The 20,938-nt window shown below is 34.4% G+C and overlaps 1 protein-coding gene across 2 annotated transcripts in view; it reads right to left on the bottom strand.

The window, feature by feature from the left end:
* Positions 1-17,878, bottom strand: part of LOC136028218 (zinc finger CCHC domain-containing protein 2-like) — a 42,421-nt gene extending 24,543 nt beyond the window's left edge. The window contains exons 1-2 of one of the 2 annotated variants that reach the window (XM_065705935.1): positions 17,840-17,878; positions 2,880-3,795 (exon numbers count right to left, since the gene is read on the bottom strand). In XM_065705935.1, coding sequence (XP_065562007.1) covers positions 2,880-3,684 — 805 coding nt within the window. In that variant the 5' untranslated portion in view covers positions 3,685-3,795; positions 17,840-17,878. Of the gene's footprint in view, positions 1-2,879; positions 3,796-17,835 lie in introns of both variants that reach the window. The other variant, XM_065705936.1, reaches the window with a different exon arrangement.
* Between the last annotated feature and the right edge of the window lie 3,060 nt (positions 17,879-20,938).

Raw genomic sequence — 20,938 nt, 5'->3', positions numbered from 1 at the left:
GGTATTCCCCTGGGAGAAGATGGGGTAGGGCTAAACACATAAATTTCCTTTTTAACCAGAATTTTTCTAGCACCCCCTCCTGAAATTCCACATTTTCTTGAACCAATGAACACTTATTATTCACATTATCCAATTAAATTTCTTTTTAAACAAATTATTGAATATAAAAAAATTGACCCCATACAAAAAAAGCTGGTACATCCTTAGATGAGAATATCATCAAAGACTGATAATTTGAATTTAGACTAAAGACAACAACATGAGGAAAACTTGGATTTAAGCACTTTTGATAGAGATAAACGATCTCTAGGATCTTAGCATTTTGATTAAACAACAATAGTCAAGAGCTCATATTGCACTTGTGATGAGGTCAGAACCTAAAATTAGACTCAGTACTAGAGTTACGATTTTGCTGTTCCTTGTTTATTTACAATTATTACAAAGATAAACTTGCAAATACAGTGTTCATCCTGATCTCTCCACTGTAAGCGATCTCCAAGATTTCTGTCCCCCCCCCCCAAATGTCCCCAGATCCAAATCAAAAATGCAGCATCAGAGACATGAGATCTTTCTATATACCAAATTTCACAAAGATCCAATCACTCATTCATACAATAAACATAGCTCAATTTTCACGATTTCCCCTCCCTCCAGCCTCCCCCCCAGAGGGTCGAATCAGGGAAACAACTATTTCTAATTTAATCTGATCCGACTTTTGATACGCCTGCCAACTTTCGTTGTCCTAGCTTATCTGGAAGTGCCTGAACTAGCGAAATCAGGACTGACAGACCAACCAACAGACAGACAGAAATTACGATTGCTAAATGGCACTTGGGCAAGTGCCATGAAAACTAAAAACTGAGTGGAAATATGTAAGATAAAATAACTAAGATCTTAACAACAATTCTTGTATAGCTGTCTAAAATCAACACATGAAGTATATGTTTCACAAATGGTGTATGATTTCCACCAAAGACAATATTTAAGGACCCTAAAGCTTACTGATTGCAAATAGGCTATAATGCTAATCTCCCACAACAAAAATAATTTTTAATAGCAAATACATAAATGGCGTTTGATTTTCGTTTTCTAAACTTGCCAATTTCAAATCTGAGGCTGATACTACAGATTAAAAGTCCAAAACAAAGAAAGGACATATTTTAAAAATTGTAAAATAATTTTATGATGACACAAAGCCATCATAATGGCATGAAGCTAACTAACAAATACCTACTAAGCAAAACTAAGCAATTAGAACACAAGGCTCTTCAGCTTCTCTCCCCATCAAACAGACTTTGAACCATGGCAAAGAGCTTCTAAAATCAAAATTAAAGCTTTTGGAAGAAACACAAATTAGTAGCCCACCAAAGGTGGATGTTTTTGCTACCTATATGATATACACTGAATTGCACAATTAAAATTCTAACATGCGAGCAAAGACCCAGCAGTTTTGGACATTTTTTAAATGTAGACTAAAAATCAGTACAAAACAATCAATTCCAGGACAAGATCTTCTTTTTCAATTCATCAGCTGTTGGTTTAATGGATTTACTTAAAATTACTTATAAGAGTTCAACTAAAAGCACATATCAATTTTACATGAATAGGTAATAGTCTAAACTACATATACATTCAGAAGTACATTTGAACAAGCATTTTTTTTTTAGCACATACTTGGCCCATGAAGTAATTTGCATGCACATGGTAAACTATATGCATATCTTTTTATAAACATAAATACAATAAACATTCATATAGATAATTTTTCTAATAGGGAGGGGGGGGGAGTAATATTTAGGCACAAGATTTTTGGAAAATTCCACCTCAAGATTGGTACTTTGCAGAAATAACAACCTAAAACAAGCATTTTTTCCGACCCCCTTTTAGTAGGCTATAGTTACATCATATCCCATTCATAAGAAAGATCCTCCTATAGATACAGATTGGACATATGCACATTTATGCTGAAACAATTGTCCCAAACAAGTCAACTCAATTACAAAGTTGAGTTGGCAAAGAAAATGTAAGACAAATAAAAAGAATTTGTATAGGAATTCGGGCAAATTCCCCAGTGTAAATTTTCTCTAGAAAATTCACCAGCCTTGAAGCTTTCCCTTCCCACAGACTATCCTCCCTGTAGAAAATCCCCCAGCATAAAATTCAATCACCCATGAAAAATATCTGCATACTTCCCAATGAAAAATGCAATACATAAACAATGGGCAAATTTCGTAACTATAAGACCTTTCCCCAGGAGCTGTGGGGTCATTTTATCCCCAAAAGCATAGTTATTGAACCTTTCAACTATGCTGAACAAAATAGCTATCTGAAAATGTTGTGTGCTATTGAGCTTAGTCACTCCTTACTTGCAGTTTGCTACTACAAAATATTTCGTTTCAGCTACTAAACACATATTCATATGTCTTACTAATTTCTCAAGGTAATCACAAGTTTTTTTTTTTTTTAAAAAAGAAGAAAAATCTTTGTTCAGCCAACACTCATTATGAAAACATAAAGAAGCTGGGAATTTCTCCTTAATTCTAATAGATTGTGTCATATTTTATGAAGGTCATATTTTGTGTGTAAGTTACTTATTTCTGATGTTTTTATACCTTAATCCATTCCCCAAAATCCTATGTCAATTGAAATTAAGCTATATCTTATAAAAAATAACCATACACCAGGCAACAAGTAACTGTAAATCACAGCAAAACAATAGCTGTCATCAAAACATACATAGATTCAATCAAACACAAGAGACAAGGATCAAAGGGTTTTTCATAGGGGAAAGGGAGGGATTTTCTCCTTGTGCTAAGGTATGAAAATAAATGACCAGCAAGTTAAAATAACTCAATCAGAATACAAGAAAGCTACCTTACCAATAGGTTTCAAACAAGAATCAGGAACATCTTCAATTTTTGAACTTTTCACATTAACAGAGCTGCTTGAAAAAGCTTGAGGTGGAATATCCCTTTTATCACAGATTTCCTTTGAGGATTCATACTGCCCTTCTGGACTATCAAGACCAATAGAGCTTACTGAGTTAATAACATCACTTAACATTTCTGATGAAGACATAAAATCACCCTCTAACACAACATGAGAATCTCTATTTCTATATGGCTGGTTAACAGTTATTGGAGATGCAACATAATCCTCATTAGTTGAGGAGTGATCAGTATTAAACTGTTCAAAACGTGAAAAATCTGTGAGTATATTGGCAAATACAGATTGTTCTTCATACTTAAATGTTGGATGGTTGGCTGCTAAAGTGTAAACCAGCTGAAGTTCTGATAAAATCCCTGATAAAAGCTCATAGTTCCCACTTGTCTGGTTTAGCCAACAAAGCATAGAGTTTACAGGCTGTTGCTGAGTCAAAAGCTTATAAAGATAACTAGCACACTGAATATTATTAAAATGGAGCAAAGCAAGTCCAACAACAGCTTTTTGTCTTGATATGTCATCCATAATGCTTCTGAAATCAGCAAGACTTGCTACATTATTGCACTTGGCTTCTGTGTCTAAAAACTCTTTTGAATCTTTCTTATTAAGTCCTTCAATAACTGTGCTAAAGAAGTGTAGTTCAAATGGTACACACATTGTAAAAAGAGAGCATACTAGGTCCACTCGTTTAGACCCTGGAAGGTCTTTGAACCAGGATAAAACATCTTCCTTTGTCAACATTCTTGGCCCAACACAAATAAGCACCAAAGCCTAGATGGGCTAGTCAACTTGTTGAGCCAAGCTGCCTTACTGATAGACAAGTTACATCAACTGGGATTTTGTAAATTTGACCTGAAAAGAGGACACCTTATTCAAAAAAAAAAAAAAAAAAAAAAAAAAAAAAAAAAAAAAAAAAAAAAAAAAAAAAAAAAAAAAAAAGGCACGTTCAAACTTAGATCTACAACAGCTATAAATCTAGGAGCCCCCAAATTACTACAGGTTTGTATATTTTCCTTCAAACTTCTAGTACTCTTCATACATATAATAAGCCTTTTTAAACTTCCTCCCCGTTCAACCAAAATTTGTGGTTTTGCAAAGATTGCAAAAAAGTATAAACTGTAACTGATCATTTTTTAACAGCATCCTAAATACAAGGAGGGGTACCATCCCACAGAATCTGACTTCTTAAATATATGCTACTGTATAAAAACTGGGGTAGCATAATAGCAATGCTACTTGGCAGTTTTTATGGCCTAGTGAAATTTGCTGGCAGATTTTGTCTGAAAATACCATTTTTACAAATGAAAATACTTTTTGCTCAAAGAAAAGCTGTCAAAACACAAGTTGGGCTGCTACAGGGTGGGCAGTTTTTGGAATGCTGTTGAATTTTGCTACTGGCAGCTTTGGAACCTTTTCCATACCTGAATACACGTTTAGCTTTTACAGAACAATATCTTTAAAAAATAGCTCATTGAATGTGTATGCTGGTCAAAAATAAAGTACAGTTACTGAAAAAACTACCATCACTGTAATAAGAGGGGAACTTTTTCCCTTCAGAGGCTGAATATGTACATTATGAGAATACTTACTCAATCCATAAAAACATATGAAATTTCACACATTGTAAAAGCTGACTTTATGGCTCTCATATATGTCAAATTTCATTGCATAATTGCCATCAAGTGGGCATATAAAATCATGCCTGCATATAATTCCTGCATATAAAATCAATACTAATGATAAGCAACTAAAAAATTAATTAAACTTCACGAATTAATATATTCTTTATGCAAATTCAGAATCAGCATGAATAAAAGATTTTGTTGTTGCATATACTGTAATCAATACTTTATTTTTTAGATTCTACTAAAAAAGTTTCCTCTTTACTTACAGTTTGTTACTATAAACTGTTCAATCCAAGATTATCTTAAGTGTAACCAAGGCTATTACTCACTCCTTCAGCCTTTGTTTTTTACATTCAAATTTTTTACATTGTTTAATATTCGTATAACTATGCTTTAAGATTGGTTATCATTCTTGAAAATGTACACCCCTCCAAACATTTATTAGGAGGAGGAAATAAAATAAAAATTATAGGGTCACTGCTTGTACAGTTTTCAAAGTGAGTTCTTTGAATAATTTGAACCACTCAGCATTCTGAATTTGTTTGAAAATACCAACAGAGTCAGCAGCAACTGTATTAGAGAGTTTGTTCCAATTAGTGACAAGCCTTAACAAACAGAGTTGCACCACAGCTCTGGTTATGATAGACTGCTTTCTAAGTTTCAGCCAATGACCTCTGGTTCTTGAATCAGGACCAACAACAGGAAATAATACTGAGAGAATGTTGACCTTTTTCAGCTTGTAGGTTAAAATGCCATAACCTCTTCCTCTCCTATGCATAAGTGTCTACAGTTTCAGCTTACCTAGAGTTGCAGGGCAAGGAAGTTCATGCATTTTGGATACTTTTTTAGTGGCATGTTTTTCAAAACAGAATATTTTTTTTAATATAGGGAGGCTAAAGACATTCCATTTTCAAGCTTAAGTACAACAGTTCAAAATAGGGATGAAACCTTTTAAATGACAGTGAACAGATATAGAATTTTTAACTGGATATTTTGAACACATATACAGTGTTCAGCAGTGAAAGTAAAAGACATCAATAAAAACAAACAAAATTTATACCCAGTAAACTAATTAAATATAGTTTATTGCTCTTATTCTTCTTAATGCAACAGCAGAAGCAAATCTCCTTGACCTTTTTGGTTCCGGTTCATTAGATTTATCTCACATATAAGGTGGATAGAGGTCATAGCTCTTAGGTGAAGTGATATTTACACTATTTGACCTCAGTAAATTATCATAAAATAAATTCAATCCAAATTCACATGTATCTCTGTTTATGGAATTATTCTTGAATAATTTTTTTTTTAATTTCGATTGTTTCCCTGAAAATTTGCTTTAAACCTTGGTCCCTAGAAATCAAAGAAACATTTTCGAACAAAATAAAATGATTTGGATAATTATAAATATGCTCCAATAGAGCCGACATGAAATCTTCAGGTTTGGCATTTTGCTTTAAATACAATTGAATAGAATTATGATGTTGTAGTAATCTCATTTTTAAATTTTAGTTAGTACGTCCCACATAAGAGCTTCCACAAGTACATGGGATTTTATAAGCCCCACTTTGTTGCTCTACTAAAGTTCAATCCTTTCCAAAATTTAAAAGCTAGCCAAAGTATTACTGCCTCTTAAAGCTAACTTCGAACCATTATTTTGTAAAATTCTTTTAAGTTTCTCACTCAGCCCTGGAACATATGGTTAAGAACAAAAAACATCTTTCTTTTCTGTTGTTTCCAGAATATTGTTAGAAAATTCTAGAAATGTTTTCCTTCTTTTCAAAAAAGTCTGGTCAATTAACCAACCCAGATATTGGTTACTTATTAAAATTTCTTTTAACAACAATATTTCCTCCTCAATGAATTTTGGAGAACAAATTCTAAAAATGCAGTAAGTTAAGGATCAAACCAATTTTACTTGGCGAGCATGACCGGAGAAGAACAACAAAAATCTATTATTGTTAGTAGGTTTTCTGTAAATTTTAAAATCCAGAAAACGAAGTTGCTTCTGCTGTTGCATTGAAAAAAATAAGAGCAATAAACTATATGTAATTATTTTATTGGGTATAAATTTTGTTTGTTTTTATTGATGTCTTTTAGTTTTACTTCAGATGATGAGCACTGTATATGTGTTCAAAATATCCAGTTAAAAATTTTATATCTGTTCACTGTCGATTAAAGTTTCATCCCTATTTTGAACTGTTGTACTTTCGTTATGAAAAGGCAGTGTGGTCTTTGAAGTTATCTATATATTTTCAAGCTTGGGCTGTACTAGTCCTTTAACAGAAGACTTTGAGGCAACAAGTGGAAAGGGTGTGTTTAATCAGCCCAAGAGTTGAACTAGCACCACCAACAGACTTCTCAGCATGAGTACTGAACTACAATTCATTGTCAATAGTGACACCAGATCTTGCTCATTATTTACAGGATCGATTGGATGGCAAGGAAGAAAACAAGAGCAATAAGAAAGTGAATGACATGGCAATATTAATTTCTAGAAGCCAAGCCTCAGTCCAATAACTAAGCAGTTGAAGATTATTCTGTACAAGAGCATGAGCTAGGCACAACAAGACTGGTGCAAGAAATTTTGAGCTGTCAGAACAGTATTAGCTGACTGTTAATAGTAGAAAGAGCATCATTAATAAAGATGTTAATTAATGTAAGACCCAGTACACTTCAATGAGGAACTCCAATCAAAACTTATTTACAGAAACAAGGAATATGGTTACCACAGCCATCAAATAGCCAAACTTGCTGAGGCTACTGACAAAGGAAATCAAGGATCCAGAACAGGAATTTCTCTTCAAGCTTGATGACATGTAGCTTAATTATAAGTCTCTTGAGACAAACTTTGTTAAGAATTTTACAACATTCAAGCAGAATCATGTCAGCAGGCATCTCTATATCAAGTAACCTAGTGATGTGGTCATAGGATTCAAGGAGATTGGCATTGAAAGATCTTCCAGAACAAAACCATGCTGTGAGCAGTGCAAAATATTATTTGCTTCAAGATGCTGAATGACTACAGAATTGACTAATCTTTCAAGAACTTTAACAACTGCTCTTGTCATGCTTATAGGTTGATAGTTTTCATCAAGATCCTTTCTACCCTTCCGAAATATGGTAATTATATGGACAATTTTCCAGTCCAGTGGTAGACTGAAAAGACTCAAATGATAAGTTGAATAGCAAGAAAAGCAGCCAGGACAAGACTGCAACATTCATTCAAGATACAAGGATGAGTGCAGTCAAGACCAAAAGATTTAGTAGGTTTAAGAGATGGAAGTTCCTTTAGAACCATTTAATCAATATTTTAAATTGCTTCCATTTCAAGCAGTAAATAATATGCAGGAAGGGGGACAAAAGTCCTTTTTTGTATGCATACCTTAATTACCTAATTCGCACTTCAGAGCAATAAGGTCCAATGGATCTGTGTTGCTCCATGAGTGATGATGGCTGACACCTGTTACTGATCTGGATTATACCAGCAGTATTTCTGGTTCCTGCATGACCACTCATTATTCAGTGACTTATTCTTGAAAATTACAGATGAAGTTGCTGACGCTGTAGACTTGGAGAGCAAATTCCAGTCACTGACAACTCTTTCAAAGAAAAAGTTTTGACGCATTCTTGTGTCAATGTGGCATTTAGATAGTTTCTTTTGATGGTCTCTTGTATGGGATTGGTGGGACTTGTTCAGGCTGAGGGGACTAGATGTGTTGTTGGAGTTTCTGGGTAAGCAGCATGTCACCTTGTCTGCAGTTGTACACTAGTGTAGGTAGTTTGAGTTTTCTTAGTCTTTCATTGTAGGGGAGGTCTTTCAGCCAATCTATAACCTTGGTGGCACGTCTCTGCACGCCCTCAAGAAGTCATATGTCACCTTTGTATTGGGGAGTGGCTATGCAGTTTCCAAAGTCAATATTGGGTCTTACAATGGCTTTATAAAGTCTAAGAAAGACTTTGGAGGATCTGCTCATAATAGATCTCTTGAGCAGGCCAAGTCCTGCATTAGATTTGGAAACCAAATTCCTTATGTGAGAGTGAAACTTGAGCTGATTATAAATGAGTACACCCAAGTCCCTTTCTTTGTTGTGGGTTTGAAGATCAATCTGTGTTTGCTTGCCAGCATCCCACATACAGTACACTGTGTTTTCATTCTTCAGTCCAAAGTGAAAGACGCAGCATTTGCTGATGTTGAATGACAGTAGCCACTCATCAGCCCACTCTTGGATATTGTTGAGATTGGCTTGGAGGCATGTGCAGTCTGCTAGACTAGAGAGCTTGGAATCATTGAAAAATAGTGTGATCTTGTTGCTGACCCTGGTGACTATGTTGAGGCCAAGTTATGTTTGAGGCTATGTCTTGATTATGTAAATCAAGAAGGTTGGGCCAACGACTGTACCTTGTGGGACACTACTGATGACATCGTAAGGTTTGGAGTATATCCTCTGACCACCTGATCTGAACAGTCTGACCCTTTGTGTGCGTTTTTTGAGAAAACACAAGAGCCAATTGACTGCTGCCTGGTTCAGGCCTGTAGAGAGAAAATTGACGCAGAGCCTTCTGTGGAGAACAGAACGCTTTGGCTAGATCACAGAGAATCAGGTCAACAGGTATACCAGCAGTGAGGAGCTTGGTGATGATGTTATAGGTTTCAAGTAGATTGGTTTCCACCAACTTGTTGTGATGGAGCCCATGTTGGTTGTCAGAAAGTATCATAAGGGTCTTTAGATGGTCATGGATTGCATCATCCACAATTCTCTCAAGTAGCTTAGCAACAGTGGATGTTAGGCTGATTGGTCTGTAGTTCTCTGCTCTGGAATTGTCCCCTTTCTTGAAAATGGGAGCCACATGTGCCTCTTTCCAATCAGATGGAATAGCACCAGAGTCTAGCAAGGACTGGAAGATGTTTGTAAGAGGTGCAGTGATGCTGCTTGCAACTTCTTTGAGTAACCTTGGATGGATACTGTCTGATCCAGCAGATTTGTTAGCATTAAGGTTTGAAAGTTGCTTTAGTACTGCAGTTTTGTCTACAATTATTTTGGTCATTTGAATGGTGGTGTTGGATAGAGGTGCTGGTGGTAGTTGGCCATCTGGTTCAGATGTAAAGACAGAAGTGAACTGTTGGTTGAGCAGCTCTGCAGTTTCTCCTAGGTCAGTTGCTTCACTATTGTCTTCCCTCAACAGATGTTCACTGATGCGGCAGTTACTGTCTTTGCTTGAGATGTAGTTCCAGAATTCCTTGGGGTTATGTTTGAAATCATCTGCAAATTTGGACTCAAAGTCCAGGTGCAATTGCTTAGTCAGTCAGTGCAGTTTGTTACATGCAGTAGCAAACTTAGCATAGTTAGCTTTGTCCCCCTTCTTTTTGAACCTCTTCCAGTAGCAGGATTTTTGCTTCATCTCTTTCCTGATTTCCCTGGTCACATATGGTAGGGTCTTAGGTTTGTGGATCATCTTAACCAATGCGTGCTGTTTCTCAGCATTGAGAAGAAGGGTTTGAAGATTTTCCACTTGTCTTCCACAGGTCCTTCAAGGAGAGTGTCCCAGTTAACATTATATAAATCAGCTCTAATGGATTTGTAGTCAACAAATATTTTCCTGATGAGTCTGTTGGTTATTTTCTTGATTTATGTCTTGATTTATGTCTTGATTTTTAGCAGTAGATGGTTATTCTTTCCAACTGTTAGCATGTAGTTGATTTTTTGGACTAGTTCTGGGTTGTTCATGAAAGTTAAGTCAAGGAATATTCTTACATTTATTCTTATAAAAAGAATAAAAGACTCTCCTTCGCCTGCCTGCATTTTCCTGAATTAGCACCCTTGGCTTATCTCCCTGATCTGTGAATTATACTAGCTGTAGCTTAATCCAAATATTTACTGCTTCTTTTTAGATTTTTTTTTTTGTCTACTTACGATGCCATTTTTTACTATGCATTTAGAAACCATTTACTTTTTGCTCTAGCTGAGCTAATATAACTACTGGACCACCAAAGAGGGTTTTGAAAAAATATCAACAAAATTGATAAGAATAAAATAAATTATTTTTTTGTCAGTTTTATTACAAAATTAAAACAGAACAAAAAAAAACAAGATGTTATAGTTGTTTTCAAACCCAAAATAACTATAAGATTTTTAGTAGATTCAGACAAAAATGAAATAAATAAATAACTAGATGCGTGTAAATAGAATATCTTGCTCTAGCAGAACATATTGTGTTGGGAGATCCCAACAAAATTTAGAAAACAAACTCCAACAGCAAAAAATTGGCAATATACTATTCCTTTTGAAAAAAATCTGGAACTTTTGATTCAGCAGTTCTGGAACATCTGTTTGATCTTCCACACCATAATGTTATGTTTGATGCAACAAAATTGGTCAACAATTTTGTTTGGCTATAACAAAAGTCTTTGTGAAAGTATAAAAATAAAATAATTATGTATAACAAAGTTAGTGTAAACAGAGTGAATATCAATTAAATTAACTTTAAATTAGTTTAACAAAAAGTAATCATGCTAAAATTTCATACTCTTTTAATAGTAAAGAGGATCAATAAATTTTGCAGATTCAGCCTCATTTAAGTTTGACTTTAAAATGTAGCATAAAATAAACTTTGAAAAAGGCAATAAGCTTGTTTAGCAACACAAAAGATTCATCAGATTTATCAAACACAATAGTTTCTTTATCTGTAGTTTTATTTTGATTATTTTAACCTAGGGTATCTGTATGATTTTTAAATAAAAATATGCTGTCATTTTGCTAGAGTCCCTTAATTCATATATATACATAAAATAGTATATAACAGAGATCCTAGAATATTCCTTATGCATTATTGCATGACTGCATTTTGTTTAAATGTGAATTTCCTTTTGTTTGATGGTATAGGATTTGTGTGTGTGTGTTTTTTTTTTTTTAGTTTTGAATAAGCTCATTTTCTTTGCTTACATTTTTTGATGTTCACAAAGGCTTCCAAGTGTAAAGCCAAAATATTTTGACTTTTATTAGTATTTTTGTGTTAAAATGTTTTTTTTTTTAGAGTTTCAACTGTCTTAACAAATTTTATCCATTATTGGTAGATTTTTGTTTCAAATGAACATAGAACAGAACGCATTGTGAATGCATTAAATGCCTTCTCATAGCAATTTCTGAGTACTTCTCTCTCTTTTTCATAGTTTCTACAGTTAAAGATGATGTGACATATATCTTCATACACTCCACATGTGTCACAGTTGGGGGATGGAGCCATTTTCCACTGGAATAGTGTTGATTTTGTCTTTGCATGGCCACATCTAAGACAAAATATGCAGGTAGAAAGGATGCGAGAAGTGAGGTACATTTCTTTTGAAGGCTGCTTATAATCATAGAGATTGAGGAGCTGAGTATGGGAAGAATGGAACCAGGCCTCTTCTTCTTCCAAAAATTTTTGAGCTGACTGAAGAAAGAAGTTCAGGACCAGTAATAGGGGTTTGAGTGATTAGGCCTAGTTGGGAGGCTTGTTTTGCAGCCTGATCTGCTAATTTGTTTCCTGTTATACCACAGTGTGCTAGAACCCATATGAATAGAACAGATATACCCTTTTTTGCAAGTTGAGTAACCATATTTTCAATCTCAATGGCAACATTTCTTGCTTGGTGTTGCTGGTGTGAGAGGTAATCCAGAGCTGAAAGTGAATCAGTGCAGACAATATACTTCTTATGTTTGCTCTCTGTTTGGCTTGAAGTGGAAACTTAATTGTCATTAGCTCTGCAGAGAAAATTGTCAGGTTAGGGGGTAACCAGTAGGAAAGAGACAGGCTCTGGGAGGCTATAACTACTGCACACTGCATCTTGTTTCTGTCTTAGAGCCATCTGTGTAAACTTGAATGTATTTCTGATATTCTGCCAACTTTCCCAGGAATATGATTTTCATCAGTGCCTGGGGGAGGCCCTCCTTTTTTTTTATGGTGATCTTAAGAATAATCAATTCCTTAATTCCTTTGGAGGCACTAGGCAAATCATCATCCAAATTGACAGTCAGCCTGCCATTCTCCATAAACTTTTCCATGCCTGGAAGGCAAAGGAATCTCTGGAAAGAAGACATCTCTGTCTGTCTTCTGTCTGGGACACCACACGTCTCCTCCATGGGCTAGATAACTAAGCACAAACCTATTAGATAGATTTGTTAAGACTACTGGTTTGGTTCATTCCCTATAAATATTTTTTTTTGCACCTATTTAATAAGATTTTTAGAATTGCCCTATTTATCATTTTAGATATATTTTATCAGCATTTGGTTGCATGATATTGGTTATAATGTGTAAAAATTGTATTACTTTTTATTATTGCGTTGTACATGTATTTTAATTGCTGTTTGACAGTGCATAGTTGCAGTGTTTTGATTCCTGTTTTTCAATGCAGGCAGTTGCTGCAGGCAAATAAACCGCCTCCATTAGCAAGTCAAGTGATACTGTTCTGGTTCAGTGAATACTGACTGAAGTGACACCCAAGCAAGCTAGTGATTATAGAAGGCACAGAACAAATGAGTGATACAAATGCATATGGCTTATTGGTTGAACACGTCAAACCCCAAACAACAACAACAACAACAAATGAACATAGAAATTATATTAGCATATGGATGGATTGGTCAAAGGGAGCTTTCTCAACTAAGCAAAAGAAAAACTTTAAAACAGGTCTAACCAAAGTTTACAACATGTTAAACCACTTTATGTACATCAGTGCACACAAATTTTGTCAACCTGATCTCTCTTGAATTTGATCAATTCTGAGACAGAACAAAGAGAATAGTTTTGGGTTTTCATTTGGGCTGTCAGTCAAGTTTTCACTAGAATGCCCCTTTTGCTTTTGATTAACAAGTAGAACAATTAGGAGTTTTTTTCTATAAGACAAAGGAATACATAAACACATATTTCGATCCTATATCCAAGGGTTGTCCTCAGCAAAACAAATAAAAAAATATAAAAGAAACTCAAATTACAATACAACCATTAAAACTAAAATCTTTTATAACAGTCATAGCATCATTAATTCAGGAAAGTTTAACCAGGAGTCCTGGTTGAACTTCTCTGAGGTAATGATGGATTGCATATAATGATGTATTGTCTTGTATTGCATCCAAGTGCAGATGCCAGCCCCTCTGCTCTCAGTCCCTGGCTATATCATACTTTAATGGTTCTAGCATTCAAGATTGGATAGTTTGGTTCCTTAATGAGTTCCAAAGTAGATCAACATGGTTGGAAAAGAAGTGGTAGCATTCTCTGCAGTTGGTATATCAATCTTTTTGAATTTCCATGTTTTAACAATAATTTACTTTATATCCAGCTAGTTGGGTGTTCATGGTGTGACCTTAATTTAAGCTGAGACCTACTTCATATCAAGCTATGTGTTCACTTTTTTATAAAAACCTTAAAAAAGTACAGATAAAAATAAATGATAGTAATAAAAATATAAAATATAAATAAAAAATACAAGATAAAAATTAAAAGAGTACTCAGAGCACCAATAGTGCTAAAAGTCTTTAATTTGTTTTATTCTTCTAACTAGAAGGAGGTTTTAAATTCTTTGCAAACATGTTTTAAACCCAATTAGAGGGAATAAGTTGGGTCTAATGCTTTGTTCTGGCTATCAAGATTGAATATTTTATGTTTCAGAATTTCCATGTCTTCCTAGTTTGCAAATCCATGTTTTCTTCAGAATATTTTTTTTTAATAGTCAACACTGCAGGCTGACGTTTTTTTCTATATGTTTATGTATGATTCAGGGGGAGGGGGCATAATTAACTTTCTTCTAGGCTCTATCAACCCTAGGAATAGCTATGCCTATAATTTAAGGTAACTTTGGGTCAGTTTATATTTACTGAACTATGAATAACCACTTGATGCCTTTTTGTATATCTAATTTAAGTCCATTATGGACCCTCAAAGATGATATCTTTTCTCTTATTTTTGGCTAAATAAAAGGGTTTAAAAAGAAAATTCTTAGTTCATTATACACATAAGAATTGTAGTTAACACATTTCAACTGGATAAACCAGTTTAAACAACAGTGATACTAACAGTAGTAGGTATATAAGAGGTTAAAATACAAGATAAAGGTATCATCTTTGAGAATCATAAAAGGGCTTAAAATAGAATTTCCACATGAGCCAACTATTTGAAAAGAGCATAACAAAAATGAATCAAGTGGCATATTCCCCTTACTTGTAGGTCAGTAGGGTACAAGACCTCTTTTTGGGAAAGACCACTTTTCTTTGGCATTCCAGAAATATATAGATGGGTTTTGGACTGCCCCTACTTTGCAACAGCATGATTTAATTTGACTGTAGTAACAAGATCCCTGCCTTCTTGATGAAATTTTCACCAACAGCTTCTCATCATAAATTCAAAATGTGGTACCTATTTTGACAAGCAATTCATTGTTTGCTGACTGGAGGAGAATAGTGCTTCTAGTGGCTAGTTTTTCTGAAGAAGAACTCAAAGAGATGAAAGAACTTGTTGTTAGTCCATATACCTCCCTACAATTTTTGGAACTGGAAGCAATTGAAAAGAAAAATTATATTTAATATTTGTGATTAACTATATAAGTATTAAGCAATAAAAATTACATTTTTAGAATCAGAAGACAATCTGTTTTCTGTTAATATGTGGGTAAAACTGGAACACTGAAAAAATGTATAGGCTACATCAAAAATAGGACAGCCTAATTGTTATTTCCTAAAAGAGGTCCTTCTGGGTAAGTCAATAAACTAATAATTTCAAGTGTTTGATCTTCAATAATTTTAATAATAACCACATTGATGCATAGCTTAGATTTTTTAGCTATTTATTGATATATAGGCTACAATTTTTTCAAAGTTCCTATTTGGTAAATAGGCTAGATATGAGGGTTTGAGTTTTACATAGTTTTGCTCAATTGTATACTGTTTTTTTTTTAACCCTAATATAAACTATCCCAAATTTACCCACATAATACAACAGTACTAACAAAATGGTAGCCACCTGGTAAAAGGTAGGCTTACAGAACCCAGCCTAATTCAGAGGCACCATTTGGGTGGGACAGGGGTGGGCAAATGCCCACCCCAGATTTTCCAGGGGGCCCAAGCTTCCACCAAAAAGGGTCCTTTGCTGGCCATAATAATAACACTATTTGCTATTAATCATTGTAAACTTTGAAAGCAAGTTAGATACATAATCTAATTCTCAAGTTCTGTCCAATGCCCGTTTCCTAGATGATTATATTAATATTATAAATTCTGAATATTTGCAGTAATTCCTCTAAGTTGATAGACTAAAATAGGTCAGTTCCTGGCCTATCATTTCTTGATGGAATTGTTCATTGTTATCTTCCAACTGCACTACATAGAAGCAATTATGTGAGCAATGAAATTGCTGTCTCAGCAACTCCATACCATCACCATCAACTTGGTTATTTCTTGATTGTGCACCCTGACTCAGGCCACAAGAAGCAAACTCACCATCCTGCATTCAGATGCTTCATTTGTATTGCTTTTCAAGAAGGCTAAAGAGTTTGCAACAGAACTCGAAATTAAAGTACCTGCTGTGAATGGACCTGCAACTAGACCCTCCTCTGTTGGTCATAAAGAACAGCCTTGAAGAACTCAAAAGATCACCAAGCATCAGAAACAATTTGTGACAACTTTGACGATAGGAAAGAATTTCATTGAATCTGGAAATTGGATTACTACTTTGGCGGATGAAATGAAGCAAGAATACTTCAAAACTTTTGACCATCTACTAGCTGAATTTGACAGAAGGTTCACAGATAACTTGCCAGTGCTGAATACACTCAAAGCCTTGGATCCAAGCTCAACCAAGTTTATGGACACAGAGCAGCTTAAGCTTTTCTCTTCTCTTTACAGCAAGATATTGACAGCATTCTTCTTGAATCTCATGCTGGTATTGCCAAGCATTTCTTGCCCAATGAGGAGAAAAAGCCAGAAAACTTCCTAGACATTGTCAACCATCTTCAGGCATTACCAGTGACTTACTCAGAAGTGAGCAATGAACATTTGTTTTCTAGCCTAGAAATAGTGAAAAACTACCTGCAGTCTACAACAGGAGATGATCATCTCAGTCACCTCCTTTTGATATTTGCAGAGAAGAATTTAGTAAAAATTTAGACTACAACCAGCTTGTTGACAGTTTTGTAAAGATGAAAGCTTGGTGGTTCTCCTTGTTACCTTGAATGTTGTTAATTTTTTTTTCTTATAATGTTTTTCCTTTTTATAAATATATTTGATCTTGCAGATTTCTGCTGAAGGGACACTGAGATTTTTGTTACAACCCTCAGCATAACACTGAAGTTACTTTCACAGACATATTGTTTAGCCTACTTAAATAAGAAAGTTTCTCACTGAGGAATGCCAGCCTGTAGTCTGGTTAAATTTTCTACTTTCAGTTTAATCATTTAACCTCATTGATTGTATTCTTTGTTGTTATAATTAATCTTAGAGGTCAGTGTGGCTGAGTTCCACATTTGGTTACAGTACATTTCCATGCAACACATGGGTGCTGAAAATGCATTTTTACTTAGAATATTCAAACAATGTGCTGCCAAAACCCGGATTTTTCTTACACAACACAAAGTGAATTGGGGGGGGGGGGGGGCAGATGGAGTTCATGCCCACCCCAAGATGTGGCCCAAATGGTGCCTCTGGCCTAATTACTGGACAAGCCTAATAAGCCAACAGGTAACTTTTATTTAATCTATATAACATGTAAGTCAGAAAACATGAAATTAAGCCTTCCATAGTCTAGGTTAGTTAAAATCCAATCCTTGATAGGCTAGCAACAGTTATATAATATTTAGCCAGGCATAATCTATTAAGATTTTAGGCTAGATAACATTAGATTAATTTCAGAAATCTTTTATGCTTTATTCTAAACTTATCACTTGTTATTTTAGCAAAAAACGACTTTCCTTAGTAGCCTAGGCCTGGGTGTGAGCTCTGGCCTCAAACAAACACTGTTGTAGGCCTATAGGCTTTAAATTATTGATGAATAGTTGTTAATAACCACTGCAGCAAAGCGATTTGGAGCATTATTGAGAATTTAGATCAAACAAGCATAATTCCCTAGGCTACAATTTTAGGCAGGTCTAGGCCCCAAATCATTTTTTAGCTTAAATTTGCCTGTGAAACACAGTCTAGATGACGCCATAGAATATTTTTTAATAGCTCATGATGCAAGAGCTGCTAAATCAGTACGCATAAATATAATAAAACAATATTTCTCTCTAATTTAAAAACAATACCAACAATAAATATTGAATCCCAAATTTCCTTGCTGTCAATCTTAATCACATTAAAATAATGACTTGAATAAAATCGAATTCAATGCACCTTTATTATATTTATTTGAAATATTAGATAGAATCATCAATTAAAATGGACCAATTGTAATTTATCATAGAAATAGGCCATTATTTCCCAGTAAATATGTAGTATTTGCCCTAAAAATTGGCAAATATATTTAATTTATAAACATGTAATGGAAGCGTTGAAAATTAACAAGAAAGAAATGTAATCTTTTGAGAAGCCCGTGGATAATGATTTGTTAGAATTACAAAAAAGCTATTTTTGGTTATCTTGGAAAGTTTAGGTTGGATTAGTCTAGCAAAATAAACCCATCAGTAGGCTAATGAATCCAGGCAGGGGCGGATCCAGGATTTTTTGTGGATAGGGGCCCAAAATCAGTTGCTTCAACAAACTAGCAAACACAGAAATACCAGCAATTCAAATGGAACCTTGGCAATTATACATCATAGGTAGTTAGTTGAAATGATCTTAAATTTAATCTAAAATCTGGTGAGGGTAAAAGTCTTATTGAATCTGTTAAAATAAGGTAAAAATCTAGTTTAGGGACTTCTTGCTATCTCAGAAAGGGGTTAGGTTAGGAAAATGAAACTTTCAGGGATGGGTCTTCAGGCTAAAGTATGTCCTGGGAAGCTATTTTAAGTACATACATCCACTTCCTCTTCCTCTAGAGGTGACCTTTGATGGCCTTTATAAATATGTGTTTTATAAAAGTGAAACCTTGCAAAATAGATGTTCTGCTTGATTGAAGTACAACAAAATTGTTTTCAGCTTCACAACTTCGATCAATCCCAATTTATAAGGTTTTAAAGATATGCAAATACATTTCCTAAATTTTGAAAAAAAACAAAAAAACATTGATATGGCTCAGAATTCCTTTCAAATAACAGGAATTGCATTTTCAGAACTAAAGGCAGAGAAAAAGCAACTGGTAGGCCTAACTGAAAATTAAGGTAAAATGTTGTTTTGTCAAAATTTCAATGAAATTTTAACAAATTTCACCTGTCATGTAGGCAAATTTTAGGGCCCTCTAGAGAGAGAAGGAGTAGAGGTGGGTACTTTAAAATACCTTCCCAGGATATACTTTAGCCTTAGACCCATCCCCAAAAGTCTCATTTTCCTAACCTAACCTCTTTCCAAGATAGCAAGAAGTCACTAAACTAGAATTTTACCAAATTTAAAAATACTGATACCAAAAAAAAAAAGTTACAAAAAATACCTCACCATAAAAAAAATTAAAAGCTGTTTGCCATCTATGTAAAAGTATGATATTTCATAGTTTTTGCATAAATCTTTGCTTTTGCACTTTTGACTGCTATAGCAAATGTGTTTAATTTTGTGTAAAAAGAAAAAAAGAAAAAAAAAGGTCTTCAACAATCTTTTTGGGTCATGTATTCATTGTGACTATTTGTATAGGTCAAACCATTTAGCGTGTTGCCTAACTTTATGGCTTTGCTTAGTAATTATGATAGTAACAAAGAGTAGAAAATGAGGATTAATTAAAACTTGCATACTTGTAAAATACATATTAGTTATATATAGGCTACTAGTTTGTTTAGGGGTCTAACAAGAAAAATAGAACAAAGAGATAGAAATGCATAAAAGGCATTTAAAATGATGGTCTTAAGTATAGGCAGTAAAGCATTAACTAATCACTGTTTCTTTTTCAAAACGTAGCCTATATTTTAATAAACAGTATCAACTTTGACAAAATCTCAAAAATTTGCAATCAAAATTTTACTCTTCATAATAACATTGAATATCTTTCTACTTTTTAAAGTTCAACATATTTTGCTTCATCTACAGAATTCACAATTTGGCCCAAATGGTGCCTTTGCATTAAGTAAGATGATTTTCCTATAAAATTTTGATTTGATATACAACTAATTGTGGAATTTGATTGAATGGCAAGTATCAAAATAAGTATAAAAATCCTGAGTGGTTTATATAACAGTTCATACAATTTTATGAACAAATATATGCAACCCCTATACAAAAGCATAACTATATTTTGAGACTGGTTGATATTGAGAAGGTGAGAAATTATGAAGTAATATTCTAGTTGGATATGCAGTCTGTTTCCATGGTTAACTCAAGTAGTGTAAATTTTCACTTTATTTTCTACATTTTGTTGGTAAATATTAAAGAAAAATTAATGCCACTCCATTGATTCAAACTGAGGATTCAGAGACCCATCTAAACCTGCTAGATAAAGAAATAAGCACATAATTATTTGCCTTCTTTTATTAGCATTTTAAAAAAAATATATTTATCTTAAATGGTTACTCTAACCTTTGAAAGACTGTTTTGACTCAAATACTTAGTTTTAAGTACATACTTATGCAAACCTTTATTAAAGTTCAGATATATCTATAGTGTTTGGCCTTTATCTTAATGTTTTAGAATGAAAAGAGGAAGTGGTATGTCATATTACACAGAGATTTAATTAGATGAAAATAGGCAGTAAAGTGGCCACCCATGTTGTAAAAACCACCCACCTTCATAAAAAAGTAGAGCAAACTAAGCTAAACGTAAGAGCGCTACAGAGGAACTTAAAAGACGGATTGCAAACGGTGAGACTGACCTCGGAGTACGGAACGGCAAAGTCGTTTCAAAAAACGGTCAGCGAGCTCCACCCCCAGCATTGGGAGCGATGGAGCACTAGATGCACAGCCAGACGAAAGACATGTAAATAGTAGTTTAGTGTCATTTAACAGTGTATTATATAGTAGTTCCATATCAGCTCAAGAATATTCATCGGAATGCAGTTTTGAAACTGTCAAATCTGACACTAGCTGCGTTCTTTCTGTTGAATCGGAATACAACTCGCCAGATTCTTATTCAACTGACGCAGCATCTAGCGAAGCAGACGAAAGTCCGTCATCCAACGATGACGTGCTAGTTCCAGCGGGCTCAGGAAGAAGAAGAAGCAGACAGAAACAAGTGATGAAAGTGTTGTCAACAAACATTGACTCCTTGCCAAACAAGCTGAATGAGCTAAAAGTGTTGCTGGCTCACAAAGATATAGACGTTGTGTGCTTA

Source organism: Artemia franciscana, chromosome 6 (assembly GCF_032884065.1).
Source record: "Artemia franciscana chromosome 6, ASM3288406v1, whole genome shotgun sequence".
Lineage (NCBI taxonomy): Eukaryota > Metazoa > Arthropoda > Branchiopoda > Anostraca > Artemiidae > Artemia > Artemia franciscana.
This window is presented reverse-complemented; position numbering and strand designations above follow the sequence as displayed.